At 47.0% G+C, this 25237-nt stretch overlaps 1 protein-coding gene across 1 annotated transcript in view; it reads right to left on the reverse strand.

The window, feature by feature from the left end:
- SLC18A2 (solute carrier family 18 member A2) overlaps positions 1–25237 on the reverse strand; it is a 37563-nt gene that overhangs the window by 7168 nt on the left and 5158 nt on the right. Inside the window, exons 3-14 of the mRNA XM_081234209.1 lie at positions 20211–20269; positions 19839–19922; positions 19432–19524; positions 18627–18716; positions 18476–18519; positions 18346–18406; positions 15689–15784; positions 4219–4297; positions 3999–4050; positions 2901–2964; positions 1061–1180; positions 789–922 (exon numbers count right to left, since the gene is read on the reverse strand). Coding sequence (XP_081090335.1) covers positions 789–922; positions 1061–1180; positions 2901–2964; positions 3999–4050; positions 4219–4297; positions 15689–15784; positions 18346–18406; positions 18476–18519; positions 18627–18716; positions 19432–19524; positions 19839–19922; positions 20211–20269 — 976 coding nt within the window. The remainder of the gene's footprint in view (positions 1–788; positions 923–1060; positions 1181–2900; positions 2965–3998; positions 4051–4218; positions 4298–15688; positions 15785–18345; positions 18407–18475; positions 18520–18626; positions 18717–19431; positions 19525–19838; positions 19923–20210; positions 20270–25237) is intronic.

A 25237-nucleotide genomic window follows, 5' to 3' on the forward strand; every position in this document is an offset into this window, starting at 1 on the left:
TGTTTCTCTCATTTACCTTTAACCTAAGGCCCTCATCTTTCAACTAGACGAGTGTCTATCACCATTTGATGTTTAAAAAAAATCAGCAGCAGCACCAAACCAGGTACGAATGCTTATCAGAAAGGGTAAAATGACCAATGCATTTCAAAATTCAAATTTAGAATCAATAAGTTTGAATTTATTCAGAAGAGGAACACTTAACACTCAATACTACATCTTGCCTATGGCTATGATTCTGGTCATGAAATTATGAACTTAAACGTTATACATATGTGCTAACATGTGCCCAAAGGTGCATAAACAATATTTTTCCATAAGCGTCTGTTACCTACATTAAAACCATCTCCAGAATCTTATGCAGTAAGGACTAAGACACTATTACTGAAAGCTGTAAGGGTTAGGAGAAAAGCAAACAGGACCAAAAATGGCTGATCTTAGAAGTAAGCACAAGAGGCAAAAAAGTTATCTTCAAGATTTTCAAGAACCTTAGAAAATTAAATTGAACAATCCCTGTTTATATTTGGTTGATGAAAAGAGCTATATTGACTGCTAATCTATGTACAAAAATAGTTTCATTCTTCAAAATATATAAACATAATGCTTGATACAGTAAAACAAGTAGCTGCCTTATGTGGTATAAACTAAAAAGGAATTCTTACCATTTACATTTGGGGAGTTCTGTTCAAAAGGGGCAGAAATATATTTTAGAACTAAGCCATAGGACACTATCCAGGAGACCATGCTAAAATTATCCAGAAATACTTCATTGCATCCTAAAATTTGCTTACCATTTTTTCTTCCTTGGCAGGTGGACTTCGGAGAAAAAAGCAGAGAGGAGCAAAAAGAATATCAATTATTCCAATAATTGTCATGAGCCATGGAAATCCAATTGCCTTTGCGATAGCCCCACCAGCGGAAGGACCTTTCAGGAAACAGAATTAGATAAAGCTCTCTCTAAATGTCTTGTAGGCAGAAAGATGCAAAGGTTTACATAATTTTCAGTAGGCATTATCAATCATGCACTGAGAAAAAAGGTTGTTTTGAAAGCCAATGTCCTTACCTATAGCATATCCCATACAAAATGCTACATCGGCAATGGCATACACGCTCCCATAGACGGACACGTGCCGCAGGTCAACCAGGTAGCCCATGATGGGCATCATGGACGAATCCACCATGCCTGTGGACAATCAGGGAACACAGTCTATAGAAAACTGATGGAAACCAATAATGAGCTGAATGTCAGGGACTGTGTCCTAAACTCACGACCCTGCCAAGATCTCTCACTGCTACCTGCAAGTCTTGAGGCAAACTCCCTGCAACATACCTTTGGCTGAAGACAGACTGAAAGCGCTTGAGGCTGAGACTGGAACCCAGACCACCATTTGCCGTTCTCCACCTTGCCTCACCTTGTCCTCCGCTGTCTGGTGGATAGCGCCCAGTCCTCTGGTGACTCACCTGCCATTCTTCAGATCCAGAGGGATGCTGGTTACTGGTTGTGTGGACCCCAAGCCTGCTTCCTGTGGGTGTTTTCCTGATTCACTATTTTCTGGTCCACTCGTCCTTTGCCCTCAAAGACTGGGCAAACCTACATGCCTCACTCAGCTCCCTCCCCATCCACACTGTGGCCTCACACTTAGATTATGAGAGTTAAAGTTGGAAAGTATTAGGGAGAATCAGAAGGAACCAGACAGGAAGGAGTCTGAGGGATCATCTGCCCTACTCAGGAAATTAAAATCGAAAGAGTTTTGCTCATTTAGTTGGCTAAAAAAACCAAAACCGCCACCACCACCTCCAAGACCTGTATTAGAATCTCTGGTCTCTTGAATAGTCGGGGACAGGAAGCATAAAGAAAAAACACATATATTCAGAGTTCTGGGTCCAAATCCCTGGCTGGGTGAGCACTGTCATGCCTTATCTCTCTGAACATCAGTCTCCCCATCGATAAAATGGAGATGATAATGACTGGCTGAATGAGGTGATGGCTGTGAACACGCCCAGCAGGGCGTTCAAACGACAGACCCCTTACCCGAACACCCACCAGGGGCAGGAGGGTAAGGGACATTTCTTTCATTCAGCTAGTATTTGCTGATCACCTAACATGTGCAAGTTGCTGGGACACAGGGGAGAACAAAACGAACAAAGAGTTGGAAAATAAATTACGACTGTGATTGAGGCTATAAAGGCACTGTGAGAGGTTATGTATACGTATACATACAAGCTAGGAGAACCTAACCTGGTCTAAGGGGTCCACAAAGGCTCCACCCTTTCTACTGTACCAAAGAGTCAACTCCTGCCTTTACCCTGTGACAGATTTACCTTTACTTTTATCATGATCAATGTGTATATTATAAATGAGAAACAAGCATATGCTATTTATCCAAAATATTAACAAGGTTTTTCCCTAACGTATTACTTACTGTTCCTCACATCACTGCAAAGACTCAACCCCTTTGCCTGTGAAAATTCCTGCAGTACAGCTGGTCATCAATACATCAGTCTACCTTTTCTGTACCAAACCTTATACAAGAAATACATGTGAAGTCTCTTTGTCCCCCAGCCTTATATGAGAAGGTCTGTGCACAGATATGAGCCCAAACAAATGGATTTTGGGGAAGCAGTTCTCCTGTTTGCCCAAGCTCAGCAGTGGAGTGTTCCTTTGCTTCTGTAAATAGCAGGCTTTTATATGGCCGGTTTTCAGGAAATAAATGACTAGTACATGGAAGCCAGTACCTTTCTATGGACGATCTACAAGCCGTACATGAGCTAAGCTGCCCACAGCCTCCTGTCAAACTTCTAGATATTTTAGATTGAGTAGCTATAGTCTGCCCAAGTAAGAGGAACTCTGTCTTAGTAATGGGAAAACAAAGTTTTAAAAATAAAAGACTTGTGTGACTTACCAATTGCAAAACCAACTCCAAAGTTGGGAGCTATGAGTCCGTAAATGTTTTTTGCAAGAGGAATCTGTAAGAGGAAATAAATGTTATGCTAAAATAACATGCTGGGGCTTCCCTGGTGGCAAAGTGGTTAACTATCTGCCTGCCAATTCAGGAGACAGGGGTTCTAGTCCTGGTCCGGGAACATCCCACATGCCACAGAACAACTAAGCCCGTGCGCCACAACTACTGAGCCTGCGCTCTAGAGCCCGCAAGCCACAACTACTGAGCCCGCATGCCACAACTACTGAAGCCCACACGCCTAGAATCCGTGCTCCATCACAAGAGAAGCCACTGCAATGAGATGCCCAAGCACTGCAACGAAGAGTAGACCCTGCTCTCCACAACTAGAGAAAGCCCACACGCAGCAACGAAGACCCAACGCAGCCAAAAATAAATAAAATAAATTTATTAAAAATAACTAAATAAAATAACATGCTATCCAACTAAATCATCTTGGAAAGTCTTAAAGATATGCTTTCTTTGGCCTGTTATGCGTGTTCCCTCCTGGAGGAAGTAGGAGGAGAAGCAGGATGAGGTTTGAGCAGAAGTAGACCCTCCAAATCTTTAACAGTCAGAGTTGAAGTGGGTTTTGTGACCACCACGAACAGCTAGTTCACGGCCATATGTGAAAGTTCAGCCTCGTCCATACACCATTTTTGAAAAGAACCGTAAGGTCTCATTTGGGATAGATGTTGGCCTTTAGTAGATGTTTTATTCTAGAAAAACATCTTGCTATTGTTTCTGGCTAGCTGCCCTAAAGTGTTTAAGACACGGCGATGTTTAAGATGTTGGGGAGCGGGCTACAAAGTGAAATAAAAACTATGGAATAAAACATTCTAAATAATTTCCAACCAACATGAAGTGAAAATAAACCCTTTGGAGAGTCTTGTCCAAAATTTTTAAGATGATAAAAATTGATGAGAAGAAAATGGAACATGTAATAAAACTCAATGTCAACGAACTTCAAACTGCTATAAAATATTTCTTGGTGATTCCTGCCCAAAGCAAAAGTTTCAATCACAGATTATTTCCACTTGCCAAATGTCATCTTTCACTCACACATAAAATGCTGATTCCAACAATTATCATTCCTAGAAGAGCACAAAGCCACCTGTCAGAAAACAAAAAAGCACCATCAATACATGATTTCCACCCCCATCCAAGTTTTCAATGGAAATCAAAACAATAAGTTGTAATCGTGAAGGCAGAAACACTTGGAATTTTTTTTTAAAGAACTACATTATTATAACAGAGTGAGTGTTGTCTCATTTCATCTTACCTCCCCATCTTGTGCGCAAGGATCCCAAAAATATTGGTTCCAATGAGATAAGAAATACTAGCTGGTAAGAAAGCAATGCCTGCAAATGTATGAAAAGGACACCTTATCGGTACTGATATCAGACACATGTGAGAAAAACTAATCATTGTGAGACACCACGCTGGTGATTAGAGCTGATGAAATGAAGCCCTGGGGCCTGCACCCAAGCAGCTAATATCCGGTGGCTGCCAGAGACCGTCTGGGCCCCACGCGGCTTATCCGGCTGCCCAAAGCTGCCGAGACGCTGCAGAAATGAGATTCCTCCCTCTATCAACAGCTTCATCTCGCCTCCACCTCTGCCTGCTGGCGAGCTTTACATGGAGATGACACTGACACCTCCCAGCATGGGCAGTGAGCATGGTGGCATCTGTTTCTGTTCCCCACCCCCCACCCCCCCCCCCGCTTCATGATTTGTACGACAGGAGAAAGACATGGGCTTTGACAAAATCGAGGAACATTAAGATGAGGGCAAAAAAACAATAAAATTATCCCACACCCCTTCACTCATATAATCACCACAGTTTTCCCTTGTAAGTTTTACATACATAAATAAATGTGTGTACACAGGATTTAGGTTTTTTGTTTTTCAAAAAAATCTGGGATTACACCTATGGTTCTACATCCTGCTTTTCTCAATAACCTTCATGAACATCTCTGCATGCCAGAAAAATAAATAAGTAAATGTCTACGTGGTCATTTTTTGTGGCCAGAATGGCTTGCTGGTGACTCCTGACTCCCAGAGTGAAGCATGGAAACCATCTCTGAAGCCAAAACTTCAAAGCAGGGATGCAGACCAGCTCAGGGGAAGCCCAGACAAGCTACATCTTTCTGAAGCGAGTGGGGTGCTGAGCTCACGCATGTGACCCGGAAGCCAGCGTATGTTATTTTCCACAGACAGCAGATACAGTTGACCCTTGAACAACATGAGTTTGAACTGCACAGGTTCATTTGTATGCAGATTTTTTTTCAATAGTAAATCCTACAGTATTACACGCTCCATGGTTGGTTGAATCCACAGATGTGGAACAGCAGCTACAGAGGAACCACAGACGGAGGGCCGACTATAAATTACAGCGGATTTTCATCCGTGCACAGGGTCTGCGCCTCTAACCTCCAAGTTGTTCAAGGGTCAACTGTACTCTCAGACAGCAAACACCCACTTCACGATTCTCAAGCCAAAAGCATGGGATTAGGAGGCATGAAACAAGGTGTTCATTTCAGCTGGAAACTTACCACCCAAGGCTTAATTAAGTGGGTCACTTGAACCCCTTAGAGCCCAAGAGACAGTGACAGCTCCTACTGCACACACCTCACGGGGAGGCTTTGAAGATCACACGGCAACATGCGCAAGAAGGGCTGTGGCACCAGCCCTCCCAGCCTGACCCGGTGCCCTGTCACTCCACACAACCCCCACTCACCATTCACCCCAGCCTGCTGACCTTCCCCAAACTGCGGTAAGCGCCTGCGGGCAGGGACCACTTCATCTGTCTCCTGGCAGCCCAACTCCACGGTGGCACACAGGAGGCGCCCAGAACACGCTGACCATTTAGAGGAAAGACCCTGCGTGAGGACGTTCACTTCTCAGAGCTGGAAGTATTCAAGGCCGTCCCTTGAAGGCACCCCCCCGTTGGTCCAGCATGGGCTTACTCCATGGGGCAACAGGCAGGGTGTGGTCGGGGGCCCAGAGTCCTCCTTTCTTGACTTTCAAGCTGCGGACGGGGCCATGCACTCTTTGGACCTCAGGTTCCAAGTTCCCTTTTCCTGTTCTGACACAGCCTCAGCATCGTCTGCCTCGCCAGGGCCTCCACCACCTCACACAGTCCACAGAACCTGCCTCTCGGAACTCAAAGAAACCTCAGTGTGCCTCGGGGAGGAACGGGGTCCCAGGAGGGGGCCATCTAGCTCTGCTGGGAAACCTGGGGCCGGGAGCCCACTACTCTTCCAGACGGCGCTTCAGGGGCGCCTCCTACTACAGGGCAGCATCCTAACAGCAAGCCCTAAGCCTCCCACCACCTCCACCCGCCGGCCCTGGTTCACATTCCAGAGCCAAGACAAGCTGGCTTCAACCCCTCCCCTAGCCCCGCTGCCGGCGGCGTGTGGGAAGAGAGGCATCCCTCCCGCCACTCAGCTTTCACTACGAAACACGGCCTCAGGCTCTGGGTTGTTCCCCAGCGGCAGGGCGCCTACTGCGGCCCCCTCTGTACAAGTTCACGTTATTCTCGACTTTGAAACCTGGTTCCCAGAACTGCCTCAGCCCACGATGGACACACAGCACAGGACCACTAGCATCCGAGGAAAAAAAGAAGGGCTGAAGGAATCCTACCAGCTTCTTCCGAGGTCTGGCCCCTCGGCCACGCCCCTCTGGGGCAGCCACACAGTGAGAGTCTCTGGAGCCCCAGCGGCGCATGCGCTCACCGGGCTTGCCGCGCAGACACCTGCGCTTCCTCCAGGCCCCCGACCTCGCCTTCCTGGGGTGCTTTCCAGCCTTCAGCAGGGCTTCACACTCTCACCAGAGGATCCCCCCAGGTTCCTTTCAGGCCTTCATTTGTGCCTGTGGAGAGTTTTTTGAATCTGCGACTAATTGGACATCTTTATCCCTCCCAAATATGTATCACCAGCAAACACAACAAGACTTCTCTCTAGGCCTTTCCCCAGCCGCGTGAGAAGTGTTGACTGGGGCTGGGCCACACGCGAGCCCCTTCTCTTCCCCTGGGGTGCTGGTGCCTGCTCAATCCAAAAATGGGCAGAAGACCTAAAGAGACATTTCTCCAAAGAAGATATACAGACTGCCAACAAACACATGAAAGAATGCTCAACATCATTAATCAGTAGCGAAATGCAAATCAAAACTACAATGAGGTATCATCTCACACCAGTCAGAATGGCCATCATCAAAAAATCTAGAAACAATAAATGCTGGAGAGGGTGTGGAGAAAAGGGAACACTCTTGCACTGCTGGTGGGAATGTGAATTGGTACAGCCACTATGGAGAACAGTATGGAGGTTCCTTAAAAAACTACAAATAGAACTACCATATGACCCAGCAATCCCACTACTGGGCATATACCCTGAGAAAACCATAATCCAAAAAGAGTCATGTACCAAAATGTTCATTGCAGCTCTATTTACAATAGCCCGGAGATGGAAACAACCTAAGTGTCCATCATCGGATGAATGGATAAAGAAGATGTGGCACATATATACAATGGAATATTACTCAGCCATAAAAAGAAACAAAATTGAGTTATTTGTAGTGAGGTGGATGGACCTGGAGTCTGTCTTACAGAGTGAAGTAAGTCAGAAAGAGAAAGACAAATACCGTATGCTAACACATATATATGGAATTTAAGGGGAAAAAATGTCATGAAGAACCTAGGGGTAAGACAGGAATAAAGACACAGACCTACTAGAGAATGGACTTGAGGATATGGGGAGGGGGAAGGGTAAGCTGTGACAAAGCGAGAGAGAGGCATGGACATATATACACTACCAAACGTAAGGTAGATAGCTACTGGGAAGCAGCCACATAGCACAGGGAGATCAGCTCGGTGCTTTGTGACCGCCTGGAGGGGTGGGATAGGGAGGGTGGGAGGGAGGGAGACGCAAGAGGGAAGAGATATGGGGACATATGTATATGTATAACTGATTCACTCTGTTATAAAGCAGAAACTAACACACCATTGTAAAGCAATTATACTCCAATAAAAAAAATAAAATAAAAAATAAAATAGTTAATTTAAAAAAAAAGAGAGAGAGAGTTAAACCAAGAGGGACCACCTACCTGCCCCTGGTGCCTTTATGGAAAGTCTGGCTTTGACCACAGGCTTGACCTGCACACAAGCGAGAGGCCTGGACCATCACAAAGTCCACAGAGAGCTGATCCTGGACACACAGCCCCAAAGTGACCATGAGAATGAGGCCTTGGGCTTCTTCCGAGCTCCGGGTGACCCATCCCTGTCGTCCCCAAGGACTCAGCTGGGAACCAGAATGGGGCAGTGGTCCCATCTGGACTCTCCAGAGGGAGGCTCGGAAGGCTGAAGTCATCACATCCCAGAACCACAGGAGGTTGGCCATCATCTTGTCTTTGCCACCCAGCTAGGCTGGCACGGGACATGCCTGGGGTCACAGCTGGCTGGGAGCAGTATGGTCCCCCACAAGCAGGCCAGTGTCCTTCCCTCCATCCCACACTGCACCACCACACCTTGTTAAAGAACCAGAAGAAAATGTCTGTTTCCACCCTTGTCTGGGGCCTGCTTCTCAGAGCCTATGCTTCCCTTTTGGGGTCACAGCCCTCACCATGAACATGACCTTTTTGATTCCCTAAGCCTCAGTGTGTCAGGGAGAGGTCATCTGACCCAGGACTTGAGGTAAAGAGATGCCATGATGATTCTCTCTCCACCAACCCAAACCCAGGGCCACACCCAAGTGGCAGCACAAGGAAAGGCTTGCAAGGGAGCCCTCTGGAGTAGGGACGGGCTGCGTCTTTACCTCCCCCGAAATGATGGCCCAAAACACCGCGTTCAACAAGAACAATCATGCGTCCCCTACGCAGCTCATAAGACTGTTTTGCTTTGACTTCAAATCTTACAGTCTTTCTCCAGAAACAGTCAGAGAAGCAAAAGGTAGAACGGCTTCTGTTTCCACACTGGGCTGGAGAGGGCTCACACAGGGAGGGGCTGAGCTGCCCGGGCCTCCGGGGAAGTCCTGTGCCACCTCCTAGAGCTCGGTCCTTGCCTCGGGGACAGGCCCACCCAGGGGCCTTCTCACCCGGGCTCGGAGGGGCCTGAGGGGCTCGGGAGAGGGGGCCACGAGGTGGCAAGGCCCACCTAAGAGGAGAGCTTCCCCTCACTGGAGATGACACTGCAAACGGGCACAGAAATCTGATTCTCTTGAGGAAACCCAAGTCTAGCTCTGAGACAAGGAAGGAACCATCTCACTGGTGGAAAGGTACAGGGTCAGGGGAACATCTGGCCGGGGTGATAAGCCCCACAAGAGGACCTCCTGATGAAATCTAGGCAGCCTGCGGCCTGCTATCTAACCCGGATGGCCTGGGTCCCTGACTGACGTGAAAGACTTTCTACAGAAAGCCTCGGGCTGTGTCTGGAGAAGAATAGGGCAAAGCAGCTGAAGAGCCCTGCACATGGCCAGGACGTGTTCAATTAGGGTGATAAGTCAGTTAAGTGGAGAAAACAGAAACACCAGGAGAGCATCTCTGCCCAGGAGCACGTGCAAAGCCAACATGGGAGCCCCACTCACAGCCACGCGCCACCGACACGGGGAGCCTCCTGAGGAGACCTGAAGGCGCCGATCAGCACAGGCACAGAGGGAAAGAGCCCTAGAAAAACTGCTCCCGTGGTGTCATCCGCCGGTACCAGCACCGAGACACGAAGAACGTCTCCTCATCTTTTGCAAAGCTGCTATTCGCTAACTCGAGGACAGAAAACGTCCACCCCTCCTGCAAAGCGGTGAGCTCTCCTTAGAACCTATGAGAGCCTTTGGGTTTCCTCTGCTCTCTCCATGGCCAGGAAGTTCAGAGAGAAACTCCTGCTAAGAACTAGCCTTAGTTTACCTCCCAGAATCTTTCCTCCTTCACTGAATGATTCGTTGTTGGGGGCCTTGTTTGGTTTGGTTTTGCAGCATAATCCACAAACCATACAATTCACCGTTTTAAAGTGCACAGTTCACTGGGTTTTAGTATATTCACAGGGCTGTGCAACCATCACCACGATTTAACTCCAGAACGCTTTCATCACCCCAAAAAAGAAACTTCACACCCTTTAGCAGTCCTTCCATATCTGGCCCGACCTCCAACCATTTCAGGCTTTTTAATGAAGGATTTTGGGGGTTTTTTTAATGAACGAACACAGAAATTCAATGCAGAACCCAAAAGGACTAGTGCCCAAGCCAGGCCAATTGGAGTGAGGCCGGAAGACCAGGGACCAGCCCAAACCAGGAGGTAGCATCTGCCAGGACGCCTCTGCAAAGGGAATGCAAGTTCACCTGAGGAAGGGTGGGGGCGCTAACAAGTGGGCTTACTCAGAACTGAGAGTGTCCATCTGAAGCTCACAGTGTTTAAGGTGAGAGAACGATGAAAAGAAAGTAAACCTCCAGAAAGGACAACTGATAAATTCTTAAAGAAATGTGTGTGTGCAGGGACTAGCCTTCCATGTACTAAGCAGTATTCTCAAGCTAATTAAATAGGAGAGTATTGACACAGGAATACAAGCAGACACATGGAACACAAGAGAGAAATCCAGAAACAGACCCAAGAACACACGATCATTTCCAGCATGACAGACGTGGGAAATACCAGATGGACTCCTAGGGCTCCTGGCTGTAGGGCTGACCAGCCATAAAGAAAACAGTAACACCACATCCCTATCACACACCTTATAGCAAAATGAATTCCGTGTAAATCCAAGAGTTAATGTAAAAAATAAATCACAAATTTACTGGAGGAAAACATAGTGAAAAAATAATCTTGGCATGGGAAAGGCCTTCCTGAGCCTGACTTGAAATGACAATGATGTAAAGGGGAAGCTTGCTAAATCTGACTCAGAGCATTATGAATGTTCCAAGTGGTAAAAAATTTAAAATAAAGTAAAATAAAATCCCACCTATAAAGTCAAAAGACACACAACAAAGGGCAATATTTGCAAAACATCTGATAAAGGATTAATAACATACAAAGAACACTTAAAATCAATTTTTAAAAAAGGACAAAACTCAATACAAAAAATGGATAAAGGATATTAATAAGTTCACAGTAAAGGGAATAGATATGGATAATAAACATATGAAAAGGTGCTCAATTTCACTCACAAAGGATTTGTAAAACTAAATCAAAATGAGACCCCATACAGATTGCCAACAAACACATGAAAGAATGCTCAACATCATTAATCGTTAGAGAAATGCAAATCAAAACTACAATGAGATATCTCATCTCACACCGGTCAGAATGGCCATCATCAAACAATCTAGAAACAATAAATGCCGGAGAGGGTGTGGAGAAAACGGAACACTCTTGCACTGTTGGTGGGAATGTAAATTGATACAGCCACTATGGAGAACAGCATGGAGGTTCCTTAAAAAACTACAAATAGGGGCTTCCCTGGTGGTGCAGTGGTTGAGAGTCCGCCTGCCGATGCAGGGGACATGGGTTCGTGCCCTGGTCCGGGAGGATCCCACATGCCGCGGAGCGGCTAGGCCTGTGAGCCATGGCCGCTGATCCTGTGTGTCCGGAGCCTGTGCTCCTCAACGGGAGAGGCCACAACAGTGAGAGGCCCATGTACCGCAAAAAAAAAACAAAAAAAACCTACAAATAGAATTACCATACGACCCAGCAACCCCACTACTGGGCATATACCCTGAGAAAACCATAATTCAAAAAGAGTCATGTACCAAAATGTTCACTGCAGCTCTGTTTACAATAGCCAGGACATGGAAGCAACCTAAGTGTCCAGCAACAGATGAATGGATAAAGAAGATGTGGCACATATATACAATGGAATATTACTCAGCCATAAAAAGAAACAAAATTGAGTTATTTGTAGTGAGGTGGATGGACCTGGAGTCTGTCTTACAGAGTGAAGTAAGTCAGAAAGAGAAAAACAAATACTGTATGCTAACACATATATATGGAATCTAAAAAAAAAGAAATGTCATGAAGAGCCTAGCGCTAGGACGGGAATAAAGACACAGACCTACGAGAGAATGGACTTGAGGATATGGGGAGGGGGAAGGGTAAGCTGTGACAAAGTGAGAGAGTGGCATGGACATATATACACTACCAAACGTAAGGTAGATAGATAGTGGGAAGCAGCCACATAGCACAGGGAGATCAGCTCGGTGGTTTGTGACCACCTAGAGGGGTGGGATAGGGAGGGTGGGAGGGAGGGAGACGCAAGAGGGAGGGGATATGGGAACAGATGTATTTGTATAACTGATTCACTTTGTTATAAAGGAGAAACTAACACACCATTGTAAAGCAATTATACTCCAATAAAGATGTTAAAAAAGAGAAACCCCATTTCTCACACACTCGATTAGAAAAGATTGATAATACCCGTGTTAGTGCAATGCTACCAAATATCAAAATGCCAGTTTAAGTTTAGGAATTTGCCCTACAGATATATGTACTTCCAAACATGCGCAGGAATACGTGGAAAGGATACTTCACTGCGGTATGGTTTCTGATGGCAAAACTGGAATGAACCTAGATGTCCAGCAATGAGGACAGGTTGAAAATGTATGGTATAACCTTAACATGGAATAAAAGGCAATCAGAGCAGAAGGAATGATGGGTTTCCAGTTAAACAGGGCAGACTGAATCTACGAGCTCTTCTCTGTTCCCACTCTAAATTCCATTTAAATTTTAGTAAAGGAATAAAAGAAAACTATAGACCCTCCCCCTCTCTGCCCAAGGAGAGGCAAAATGAAAGGGGAAAAAGCAACGAGAGGGAGGAGCAAGGGGAGGGAGAGCAGAGAGGGACACAGCCCAGAGCGCTGGAACCTTCCACCTGCTCACGGAGCGGGCAGAAGCAGCAAGACCTCTGTGCCTCAGAACCCAGAAAATTAAGGAACTGAAGGCTCCAGGTACTGTGAACGTAAGGCTGAGGGCGGAGGCTGTCAACCAGAAAGAGAGCAGTTGGACCCCCCAGCCCTCAGTGGTTCGCCTAGCAGGAGAGGGTTTCTTCAGAGAAACAACTGAAAAGGTTCAGGGACCCCAGGCAGCATGGAGACCAGGGATGTCACGAGAGGCTGAAATGGGAGGTGAAGAGAAGGCTTCCTACTGAATGGTAAAGGGGATCATTTCCACATCCCTCCACCGCCCCACACATACACAAAACCCCTTAGGGTAAATGGGAAAGGGCTCTTCAAAAGTGTGATACGATGCCACCAACTGTAAAAGTTCAACAGACTTTAGAGGAGGAGGATGAAGAAATCAGTGGAAATAAGGGAAGGCAAACTAAGAAATTAAAAGTACAAAACATAGAGGCCCCAACATCCAACCAACCTGAGTACCAGAAAAGAGAAGAAAGAAAATGGAAGGCGGGGGGATTAAAGAAATAATACAAAAAGGTCTCCCAGAACTGAAAGAAGGGATTTCCCAAATGAAGAGGCTGACCAAGCAAGTGCCCAGCACAGTGGAGGAAAAGACTCCCTGCAAATCAGCATTGTGGATGCTCATAACCTAGAGAGGAAGATGGGGAATGAGGACACTGGCCTCCTCAACAGCAACCCTGCATGCCCGAAGACAACAGCAACCCTGGCCTCAAGACTCTGAAGGAAAAGGATTTCCAACCAAGAATTATATACCCAAACAGACTAAGTCAACCAAACTCAGGATAAAGTTGAGGTATGGATAAAGATGTTGCTGATAAGCAGGATCCCAGAGAACTTTACCTGCCGTGCACCCCCTCTCAGGAAGCTGCTGGAGGACGGGTTCCAGCATAATGAGAAAGTAAACCAAAAGAGAGGAACACAGGAGAGAGGAGGATACAGGAAACAGAAGAGAGGCAAAGAAGATGCCCAGATATTAGAAGAGGCAAATCTCTGGATGGCCTAGGGAACCACTCTAGACTGGAGCAGGAAGTCAGAGTGATGTGGGACAGATGTCCACAAACAAGCAAAAACACAGAAAGGTTACGTCTGTGGATGTGCTTGTCCATATTTAGAGGGTCTTTCATCTCTGCAAAAGACTTTGAGGGATATATTCATAAATGCTACACAGAAAATTAAGAAAATAGAAAGACACCACAATTACTAACACCAGGAAAAACAAGAAGTTTGTAAAAAAGAAAGGAAATAATCACAGAACCCTACAGAGCTCGTCTTTGAATAATATTTACATATTCACAATAATGTCAATACTGAATGCCAATCTAACCAAAACCTGTAATACAATTGTTTTAGGAGAACACAGGGTGAGAAAGCATGTGAGTTGGTTGGTTGATATTTTCAGGTAAAGCAATAATGGCATTAAATCCTCATCTACTGTATTAGGAAGCTGGTGGACAACGTCAGAAATTGGAAAATCAAAAAACAGGAGTGTACACATTATTTAGAGACATAAAGGAAATTAGCAGAAGAAACAACTATAAGAGTTGAAGGTGAGCAAATCTGAGGAAGAGATTTGGAGATGAGGAGGCATGGGCCAAAGACTGCTGTCTTTTCATTATGATTTTTATAACGTATTTAACTCAAAAATTGTGTACATGTGTAACTTTGATCAAAAATTAAAATTTAGTTAATTGTGAAAAGTAAATCTACCCATTCTGACACAGAAACATAGAAAAACAAGAGGTCACACAGTGTGTAAATGGCAAGATTCCGCATGGGTTGGGTTTTCAGGCATTTCACAAAGATGGTGATCAATGCAGAACAATCGAGGAAAAGACACACAGAACTATTAACAATGAATGTCACAGAGGACTGGGCTGGGAGAGGGGGAAAGATGAATATGAGATTTTTACAATTTTTACTTCCTCAGTCCCTGTACTTTGATTTTTTTAACAATAAGCATGAATTACTTTCTAAATAAAAAATACTTTCAAAAATTCATCCTCTTAAAAACAGAGTTTGTAATGGATAACGAAGATGTGGTACATATACACAATGGAATACTACTCAGCCATTACAAAGAATGAAATAATGCCATTTGCAGCAACACAGATGGACCTAGAGATTATCATACTAAGTGAAGTAAGTCAGACAGAGAAAAACAAATAGCATATGATACCACTTACATGTAGAATCTAAAATATGACACAAATGAACTTATTTAGGAAACAGACTCACACACCTAGAAGATAAACCTATGGTTACCAAACAGGGAAGGCGGGGGGAGGGATAAATTAGGAGTTTGGGATTAGCAGATACAAACTACTATATATAAAATAGATAAACAACAAGGTCCTACTGTATAGCACAGGGAACTAGATTCAATATCCTGTAATAAACCATAATGGAAAAGAATATGAAAAAGAATACGTATATGTATGTATAACTGAATCACTTTGCTGTACATCAGAAACTAACATAACACTGTAAATCAACTATACTTCCATTAAAAAAATAAAACTACGTTTGCTGTTCTCTTTCCCATAACTTTTATTACTGTCCACATATATTTAATATAACTTGTCCAGTTCAGAAGTGTGAGGAAATGCTGAATGTATTTTTCATCTCTCATTTCTGCCCAGGTCTGACGCCTTGATATTAATTATGCCTCTATCAGGGATGATACAAACACTGGAGCCAAAACAAACCCCAAAGCTCATTGCTAACCTAAGCACTGACCCCATCAAGTGACAAACGGAAACAATCACTTTATCACCCTGCTACCGGCAGCTCGGCAGGACTACAATAATGAGACCCAACCTGGGGACAAACAGTCTAGAACCAGAAGCTCACGGCCCAGTCTTACCCAGCTGCCACTTGTGGGAACACATGGTCTCCATCATCCAGATGGGCAGGGCTGGCTCCAGCATGGCAATCCCCATGTTTGCAAAGCAGATGGACCCTTTAAGGGAGAAAGAAGGTTAGCATCCTTCTGTTTGGGGTCTCTCCAAACACAGTTCAATCCCATGTGCCCACAGCCAGAACAATCAGCTCAGATACCCAGAACATCTACGTTTGTAAGAAAAAGACAAATAACAGGTCAAAGGGATAGCGGGGAGTGTTGCTTTTTAAATTATTATTATTACTTAAAACAACTAGAATCCCAGAGTCGTAAACTGTGGAAGTGGAGGGAAGCTTAGTGATCAGTGTGTTTAACCTTCCCAATTTATTAATGAAGAAATGGAGTCCCAATTTATTAATGAAGAAATGGAGTTCCACTTTATTAATGAAGTAACTTGCTTGAGGCTACTCAGCAGCTCAGGCTGACCATACACAGACTCAGGCAACCTGAGGCTCCTACACCTATGTTTCACGGTATAACAAACATAGATATTTCTAAAGATGCCCTTGGTTGCCCAAAATTCAAGTGTATTCAGTGCAAATATGCTGTTGAGGGAGTTTTGTTAAACCAGCTATACCTATAGGGTATCCATGCAAATATCCATTATCACTGTGTTAACCAGAACGCTTTGTAAATGTAGAACCACCTGGAAAAAAACACACATTGCTGTCCCCATTGTTCTGAGAGCTTCCTGTGCTGTGTGTGGTGGAAACTCTAATTTGCTAGACTCCTGATTCAAAGAACATTGTGCGATCATAATTAAGGTGTTTACATACGATGAAAGATTTTTTCATTCTTTGTAGCATTTAAAGACAGAACATAAAAATGATGCTGAAATGGCTGGACTCCCCTCACCCACCTATTCCGTGTTTTCTTAAACTCTGTATTTGTCTATTTGATGTTAATTACAGGGCTAAACTAACAACCAGAGTTGTTCACGTCTCCCCTGTGATCCGGAACCCATACTCTGAGTCCCTGCTTTATCTAACTCTCACCCACCTCACCAGTATCTCCTGCCCTAAATCCACCCAGGCAACTGGGGAGAACACCCAGACTGGAATTATTTAAACTAGCCAATGCTAAACTGCTTACCCTCCCCTACCTTTCCCATGGAAACTCCACTTTCTCATGCAAATGCCTAGGTTCTGGCCTGGGTCTTCCCCTTGCCCCTTTCTGCCTCCTGACCAAAACTGGTACCTCCCCATGTGGCCCTGAGCGACGTGGCATGCCCCCTTTTCTCCAGAAACATAAGTAATAAAATCATCCTTTGGTGGTATTAATCTCTCCATGTCATCTTGTCACTCAGTCGCCTCTGTAAACTAAACCCCAGCGGTACAAACGAGACACCGTCTGCCCCCCAGCTCCACCCCACACCCCACCATCCAGGCTGCCCGGACCTGCCGACAGCCTGACACTGCGTGCTGGCTGGATTTCTATATTTCCTCCAAGGGTGGGTCGGGGTGAGACAGTGACGGTCCAAGCAGCACAGCCTGCCCACACGTGTGCCCCAAGGTGCAGGGACTCGCATCTCTGGGCCCCCATCTCTCACCACACATGTCCTCACCCCCCAGCTCAGACAGCCAGGGCTCCAGGGGAATCTCAGCTCTGGAATGTTCCCTGTGTCTTGCTGGGGGCACAGCGAGGTCCCCCTGCATGAGGAGGTCACCACACCAGGCTTATAACCCTTTGGTCAACAGGCATGACAGACAAGGTCTAGACCAAGGCCCCTTATGTGTCGCCCTGGGCCAAACCCAGCAGTATACACCTTAACAAAAGCAGTCAGGGTTTTGAAAGCGGCTGAATCTGAATGCCCTCAGGCGGGGCGTGCCTCACCTCACCCAGGCTCCCCCCAGCCCTAGTGTCTGTAACTGCTGCTTAGACACACCTACCCCTACCTGGAGGGAACCCTGACCGGGCCTGAGGCCACACTGCATGGATGCCCTCTCCAGCCTGATGCTGAGGGCCACTGCTGACCACTGTGTCCAGGCCCAGGCCGCGTAAGGCTAGCCCCTCACGAGGCAGCTCCAGGCCTGTGTCACTGGGGTGCTCTTGGGAGGTCCGCTGCTTGGATGGATGCAGCCCATTATCCTCCCCAAGAGCCACAGAACCCCAGGGCATCCTTTGAGCCCATCTCGGCCAAGAACCCAAAGGTGTCTTCCAGCCGCCTGTCCGCCGCTGCGCAGGATGCCCTCTGCAGAAAGAGAGGCACCCCTGGGCCCTCTGGGGCCCTGCTGTCAGTCTCTATTCACAGATGCCAAGGTGAATCAGAGCACCCACCTAAGGCACCGGCAGGGAGGCCATGGACCCATTCCAGAAGTTCAAGGCCAAACGACGACAGCCTCTGACACAAACACAGTGAGCAAGGTTAGCCCAAAACAATCCTCTGTGCAGGGAGTCTCTGTGACTCAGGCATCTTTGCCCCAGACGAAGAACAACAAAGGAGCTTGGCTGCGTCAGAAATTAATGACAGAAGAAAACCATTTCTTCTGACGTGTAACCACTTTGGGCCTTCTATGTTTTTCTACAGCCCAACGTTTCCAGCAGCAAAATGAACGCTGGTCCTCACCACCCACCCACCCCTGCCTGGCTGGGAAGAACCAGGGGTGCTGGGGGAGCCCCACCTGCAGCGATGATGATGTACGGGTCCCTCAGCAGGGTGGTCAGCGGCGTCCCCTTCTGGCTCTGTCGGGACAACAGGGGTTAGAAGAGGCCACGCGGCCACCACAGCGCCCGCCTCGCCCCGCCACTCACCTCCGGCTGCACCCGGGATGGCTGGAGCACGAAGAGCTGAATAGCTACAGGAGAAAAAAAGAAGAGGTGTGGCCCCCAGCACCTGCCCACAGGGGTGCCAAGCTCAGGGCCCCCGAGGTCACGGCCACGGGGTCCACGTGGACTCACTCACCTCCATCCAAGAGCACCAGGGCAGCCAGCACCAGGAACGGAGCTGTCTTCCCCACAAACTCGTACAGCACACTCCCAAAGGGGGGGCCCACTGCAAGGAAGAGAGAGAAGGGCCAGTGCGGGGTCGGGGACTGATGACCGCCCCCTGCTCTAGAACCATCTTGCGTTTCTTCCTCTACTTTGTTTGAAACACTGCGTGGGGTGGCCACCCTACATTCTGTTCAGGACTGTTAAGTTGCCCTGGCAACTTCCTCCAAGTGGCTTCACACCTGAGACGTGGAATCACTCCCAACGTAAAGGTCAGAGGAAATAAGACCCAACAGAAGTGCACAGGAAAATAGACCAGTGAAGACTTCATGGTCATGACACAGCAGGACAGACAGGGACTGTGGGCTCCCAGATGAAGGCCAGGAATGTCCCAGATGAAGGCCAGGAATGTAACAGAAAAGGGAGAGGACCTGGATCTCTCAGGGAAGGTGTTTGCACCTGGTCTGGGAGCTCAGCCAGGGCAGGTGGAGGAGGCAGGCTCAGAAAGTGGGAAGGTTCTCAGGTGGGTGGTAACTCAGAGAATGTTCAAGAGGAAGGGCCTTGGCAGACCATCCTGTTCAAGACTTGGATTTACATCTGGGCCCAGGAGGGAAGTCTGGGGAATCCAGGTCCTCCCAAGTCAGGACTCTTCCCACCATTTTTCAAAGGCTCCATGAAATTAGGGAAGAAACAGAGGACAGTAGTGTGAAAGGGGGCTCACTGTCCAATGCCAGATAGGCACCTCCCCCCAGGTGGCCCCCACAGTGGCCCTCACCCACCTAAGACCCCCATGGCCAGGCCTCCCAGGGCGATCCCCATGGCATTGCCTCTCTCCTCGTCATCTGTGTACACGCTGGCCAGCATGCCCATCCCTAAACAGGAAAGGAAACAGTGACAGCCAAGCTCTGGGAGCAACAGAATAACCATCATGACTCGCCCTCCCCCACCCCCAGCCCAGACAGTGGTCTTCCCACACCTGCCAGACCAACAGAACATAAGGCCAAGCAGCATCCAACAAGAAGGTGGTACCTTTTCTGAGAACCAACCACCAACCACCACCACCAATACCTAGATTCCCTGAATTATTCCAACTCATTCTGTAAAGGGCCGCCAGCCTGGGCAATGACGGTGGCCCCTCCAACAGATGGAAGCCCCGGGGCACTGACTTAGGCGTTTCCACACCTACCAGCTACAGAAGAGCAGGAGGAACCGATGCCCTGCAGGGACCTGGCGATCAGCAGGAAGACGTAACTGCGGGAGAAGGCGAACACTGCGGAAAGAGGGGCCAGGTCACTGTAGACCCGCTGGTGCTGTGGCCAGATCAGCTCAAACAGGGACCTCCCTTAACCCGATGGGGTATTTCCGTGTTAACCACCCTGTGCTTTTGCTCCCTGAAGACCTCTCCTATCAACTTCTCTCTTCTCTGCAGTTGTTGCCAAAACACACCCCCCACCCCCACCCCCACCCCCACCCCTGGGCTGTGTTCTCAATTCCCAGCTGGTGGTGGTCAGAGCCCACCCAGTGACCCACACTCAGAAGGCAAAGATCAGACACTTACTAACTGTTGAGATAAACATGATGCAGAATCCCGTGAACATTGGAATTGGATAGCCGATTCTGCAAAACAGAACCACAATGAAAACCTGGTGACTGCTTTGTATTTTTATAAGCCTTTATATCGAGTCTCTCCTGCTTACCCTTTGGGATCAGGTGCATAAGTGTTTGGTCAACTTTTCTAAAAATTCATATAGTTGGTGCTTCCTATATGACCTTTCTGTGTTTGACTGTCTTGGAACGTGAATACATTTACGGATTGCCATTCTGAAATTTCTCTGGAATAAATGTTAATAAAATATTGGCAAGTAACCCAGAACACATTCAAATACACAGCCCCTGTTTCCACCATTTTGTAAAAATGTCTTTAATTATAGTCTTTGCTAGAGCTTCCCCAAAGGGACAGCTGCAATCAAATGACTCTAGTAAAAGGTCATCAAGTGATTCAACGGGCAGCAGACGCAATGGCACTACATCTAAGGGGCATTAGGAAGCAAGGAAGTTTTCAGATCTGTCTTCACGTTGACCCCAGTGAAGCCAGCTGAGAAAGACAGACCTTGTTTTCTGTGCAAAAATTCAACATCCTGTCTGCTCTGTAAGACCATTGTCTGTACAGGGCTCTGCCACCAGGAGGACAGGCGAGGTGGGGAGACCTTGGCCTCCTGGCATCACACCCCTGCCTGGACACCTGGCCCTGCCACTTAACCCAGGCAAATCTCCCCTCAGCCCCGTAGAAAGACCACCACCCACCTCCCAGAGCTGGAGTGGGTATGAAGTGAGATATGGATGTTAAACTGCTACCAGGGCATCCGGAACAGAATAAGTGCCTCAGAAATTTTGTTTCCTCCCTCATTCTCTTCCTTTTTTCCTCTCTGTTTCTGCAGATTAAGCAAGCAGGTTGGTCCCCGCCATAGGGACAGGGCATGAGAGTGAAGGCAGCTTCTTTCCCTCCCACCACACCTGGCCTGAGAGGGGCCAGCACTGGCTGAGCTACTGCCCTAAAGGAGATCTGTGTCAGCCCAGAACAGCCCTGAGCATCTCCAGGCATCATCTCCCTCCAGCCCTGGACCCTCCAGATCCTGTAGAGAAACCAAATGAGGAACAGGAACCCCGAGTCCCAGTCAAACAGCCTGGGAGGGCTCTTCTATTCCAGGCGTGAACAAAAAAATCATAACACAATACCTTCACCTTAAGGTTACACTCCATTCTCCAAGCACTTACACACGAACTCAATGATTTGATAAGGGCAGATGACCACCTCCCCATTTTACAGATGAGGAAACTGAGGTACAAAAAAATGACTTGTCTAATGTCCTAGGGCTAATTTCACTCAGGGCCATTCAATCCAGTCCAGGACTTTTCCTTGCAAACTTAACTACCTCCTCAGGTATATGCCAAAAGGCATACGTGGCTCTAAATAGAACTCTTCTAAAAGTTCTGGGCACACTTACAAATTTTTTTTACTGCTTCATGTGCATCCAGAAACCAAACAGCATCACAAAATCATAGCATTCTCAGGCAGTCGCCCTCCCACAAACCCAGGCAAAGATTCCTCTACTGTGACCTGAAATGAGCTTGTAATTCACAACGCAGGGCTTGAAGCCAATCCTGTGAACTAGGAAGGATACCAGAGTTCTGAACAGCAGTTCAGATGCCATCAAATGACAGCTTCTCCTGCCTCAACTAACACCGAGCTGAGTGCTCTGTGCTCTTATTCATGTAGGAAAAGAAAGCCGTTCACAACACCAGGTCCAACATGGCACTGCTGGATCCTGATGAAGGAAACTTCCAGGAAACTCAGAGAACTCACAGGCAGTTTATTATCTCAGCAACTATTGCATGTCTGGGGGAAGAATGGACATACGACTGCCCTGGAATAAACACAGGCTTCTCATCCCTTTCAACATCCTACTTGGAAAACCATACATATGTCAAAGCTATTGGAATACCAGCAATATTATGTCCAGTCTAGAGCCCAGCCAATGGCCAACGTCACCTGGCAGGACACAGCTGAGGTGGGCTGCTTCTTACCAGGAGGCTCTAGCACTCCCAGAGACTATAAGGGTCACCTGTGATTCTCACCACAGTTCCATGAGGCAGCTGGCTTTATCCCTATTTTCAGATGGCCACATTGAGGCTTGGGGAGCTGCCCCAAATTCAGGGCAATGGGCATATCTCGTGTGTCTAAGGTGTGGCAGGGCCTGCTAGCATACACTTTGGTGGGGACACCAGTCACAAGAGCAGAGGTTCACATGGGTTGAGTGGAACCCAGGGTCCACAGTATCTTTTAAAACCAGGTGGCTCCGTACCCACAGGGCTGTGTGCTTATGCAAGATTCTTTTTACCAAGGCCAGGTGCTGTGTTTTCTTTAAAAATGCTGTAGCTACTGTTTTGTTTTTTTAATTCCTTTGGGATTTTAATAAAGCATGAAGGGAATAGCCAAACAGCAAAGCTAGAAGGAAATTCAAAGGCTGGCCAGTCCAAACCCCCAACGTGGATGAGAAAGCCGAGGTTCAGAGGTGAAGCAAGCCAATTGCCTCTGATGCCACTGGGCTCCCGCTGCTTCCTTCTTGTTACCAGACACATGTGCCCTATGCTTTCAACATCGGCCAAGCCGCTGGCAGGGCTGCCCAGTGGAAAGTGCTGGGCAGCGTCCTTCCCTGGAGCTCAGCCCCATGGCCACTGTGGCCCAAGGGGCAGCTCCTGGCTCTCAGACTCCCCTGGCCCCCTGAACACCGACCTCAGGAGACTTGCTCAAGGCCCCAGGGTCACTGAGTGATGGGCAGGTCGCCACTGTCCTTTCTCCTTCCCCACAATGTCTCCTAAATGGACAGAACCCCAACTGACATTAGTCATAAATGTCTGATTTGGCCTCTTGTCCCAATTCAATGCCATCTCAAGTAAAGGGCTACTAAGCAGAGCCACGTCTGATGTGGCAAACCTTTAACCAAATATCCCTTTATCACCCCCTCGTGAGTCATCCTGGCCCACAGTCATCTTCACAGAGCATCACGGAGCAGTTAATCCAGTTGAATAAAAATAAAAATCATATATTTGAATCCTAGAAAAATGTGCAAAGCAATAAAAGTTACATTCATTACATATCCCTACCCAGTCAGCAGAGAAACCCCACTATGTCTCTAAATTGTCACTGGCAATCAGTACTTATTCTCTAATGCTACTAACTAGTTTGTCTTTGCCACAGAGATTAATGTAAGCTCTCTTCCCAGGCTTGCTAAGACCTGGGTTCCCTCTGCTGTGGTAAGTGACAAAAGCAAGGACAGAGAACAGGGGACAGGGAAGGGTACAAACTGTCACCAGATGAGACAAGAGGTGACACCTCCCATTTCAAGTACCTCAACATCCTCCTAAAAGATGAGCAGTAGTAAATGGAAAGGTATTTTACATTTGCTAGGATACACTAGGAAGCTTGTGGCCAACCATTTCATAAATAAAACAAAATTCTTAGGTTTAGCCCCTGGGTCTGTCTTTTTCAGCTATCAGATGTGTGTGGGGAATTACGCGAGCCTTGGATTTCTTATTCTCCAGGGTGTTCACCGACACACAGGTCACGTGAGGGCTTTGCTCCCGTGGGAAGTACCCAATTCCACGGCCAGCTTCTTCTGATTTTGAAGCAAAGACGCTGGCACACCGTCTCCACCACCCTGATGACATCGAGGATGGGAAATCCCTTTCCAGAATAGCTGGTTTCCCTGTCCACGGAGGAGCTTTTTGAAAAGGTCACTGCTTATTCCTACAAAGCCCACTTCAGACCAGCTGCCTGAAGCTAAAGGAAAAAAAAAAAAAAACCCACAGTAGATTTTGTAGAGATTTCAAGCCCTGCGGCTTTCTCCCTGTCTTTCAGACGTTAGCTAAGATTTGTGAGGAAAAATAACTGGCTTTCAAATATACTAGGTAACTATGGAAATAAATTAAGTCACTGACACTGGCTTGATAAAAAGCAGGCCACTAACACAATGACAAGCCGAGGAGGGAACCATCCCCACCCCTGTTAACCCTTTCCCAAGCTGCCGGCTTCATTTGGAATATCCTGGGTCTAAAGGTGCAACTACTATGTAAGCCTTACGTTAAGCAAGTGAAGACCATGATGCCTCGTTCTTAACCTGACTTACAGAAGAGAGAAATGTAAAGGTGGTTTTCACATTGTTCACCAGCCTGGAACATTCCTTTTATGTGTGTATGTCTAAAATCCACTTGCTGGGCCAAAGGACAACAGGTGTTGCTAGTATAAGTCCTTCTACACCCTTTTACTCACAACTGCAATCATGAAATGAATACTTAAACTGGAATTATAAAATAAGTCACACAAGCCTCAAAAGATGGCAATCAGACCAAGCAAGGCACTCACAGGCTTTCGAAAGTGCGTTACTGGACATGTGATCACCACACTCGCCAAAATCAAAAGGTCCTTTGCTCCCTATCTGGTCACATCTTATTCAGTAAAAATATAGTTCCCAAAGCGTAAATGAAACAGGAATTACTTGTACCATATTAACAGCCAAATGAGCATTTAAATGCTTCCCAAGAATTGTCATTTTCTATTTTCAGGCTTTGGCATGAGATCTTATCCACTATTTAAAACAGACAGGCAGCCTGCGTCCTGTGTCACCACAAAGCCACTCACTCAGCAGCATCGTGACCATGAATTATGGGGCCCCAGGTTGTAACATGGGGGTTCGGATTATGACCTGTGTGATGCTGGGTATCTCATTGCAGAGTGAGTCCCACTTATGGCGAGAAGCTTTAGAAAGGAGCGGCTCCAACCAGCCTGTCTCTATGGAGCTCCCCTCACATCTTTGGGGATGCAGGAGGCCTTTCTTTTCCCCACTATCAGAAGCACTGCAGAGACATTGGGAAGTTGGACCAGCTCACATCACGGGCTGGAAAAAGATATTTTTCTAGGGCCAGGGAGGTGAGGGAGGATCCATGTCCCAAAAATCAGGCTGATTTTTCCTAAACTCCCTCCCACTGAATTAAAATAGCACCCAACAACTTACTGTTTGGACCTTC

Source organism: Mesoplodon bidens (assembly GCF_964165515.1).
Source record: "Mesoplodon bidens genome assembly, chromosome: 1".
In the NCBI taxonomy this organism is placed as follows: domain Eukaryota; kingdom Metazoa; phylum Chordata; class Mammalia; order Artiodactyla; family Ziphiidae; genus Mesoplodon; species Mesoplodon bidens.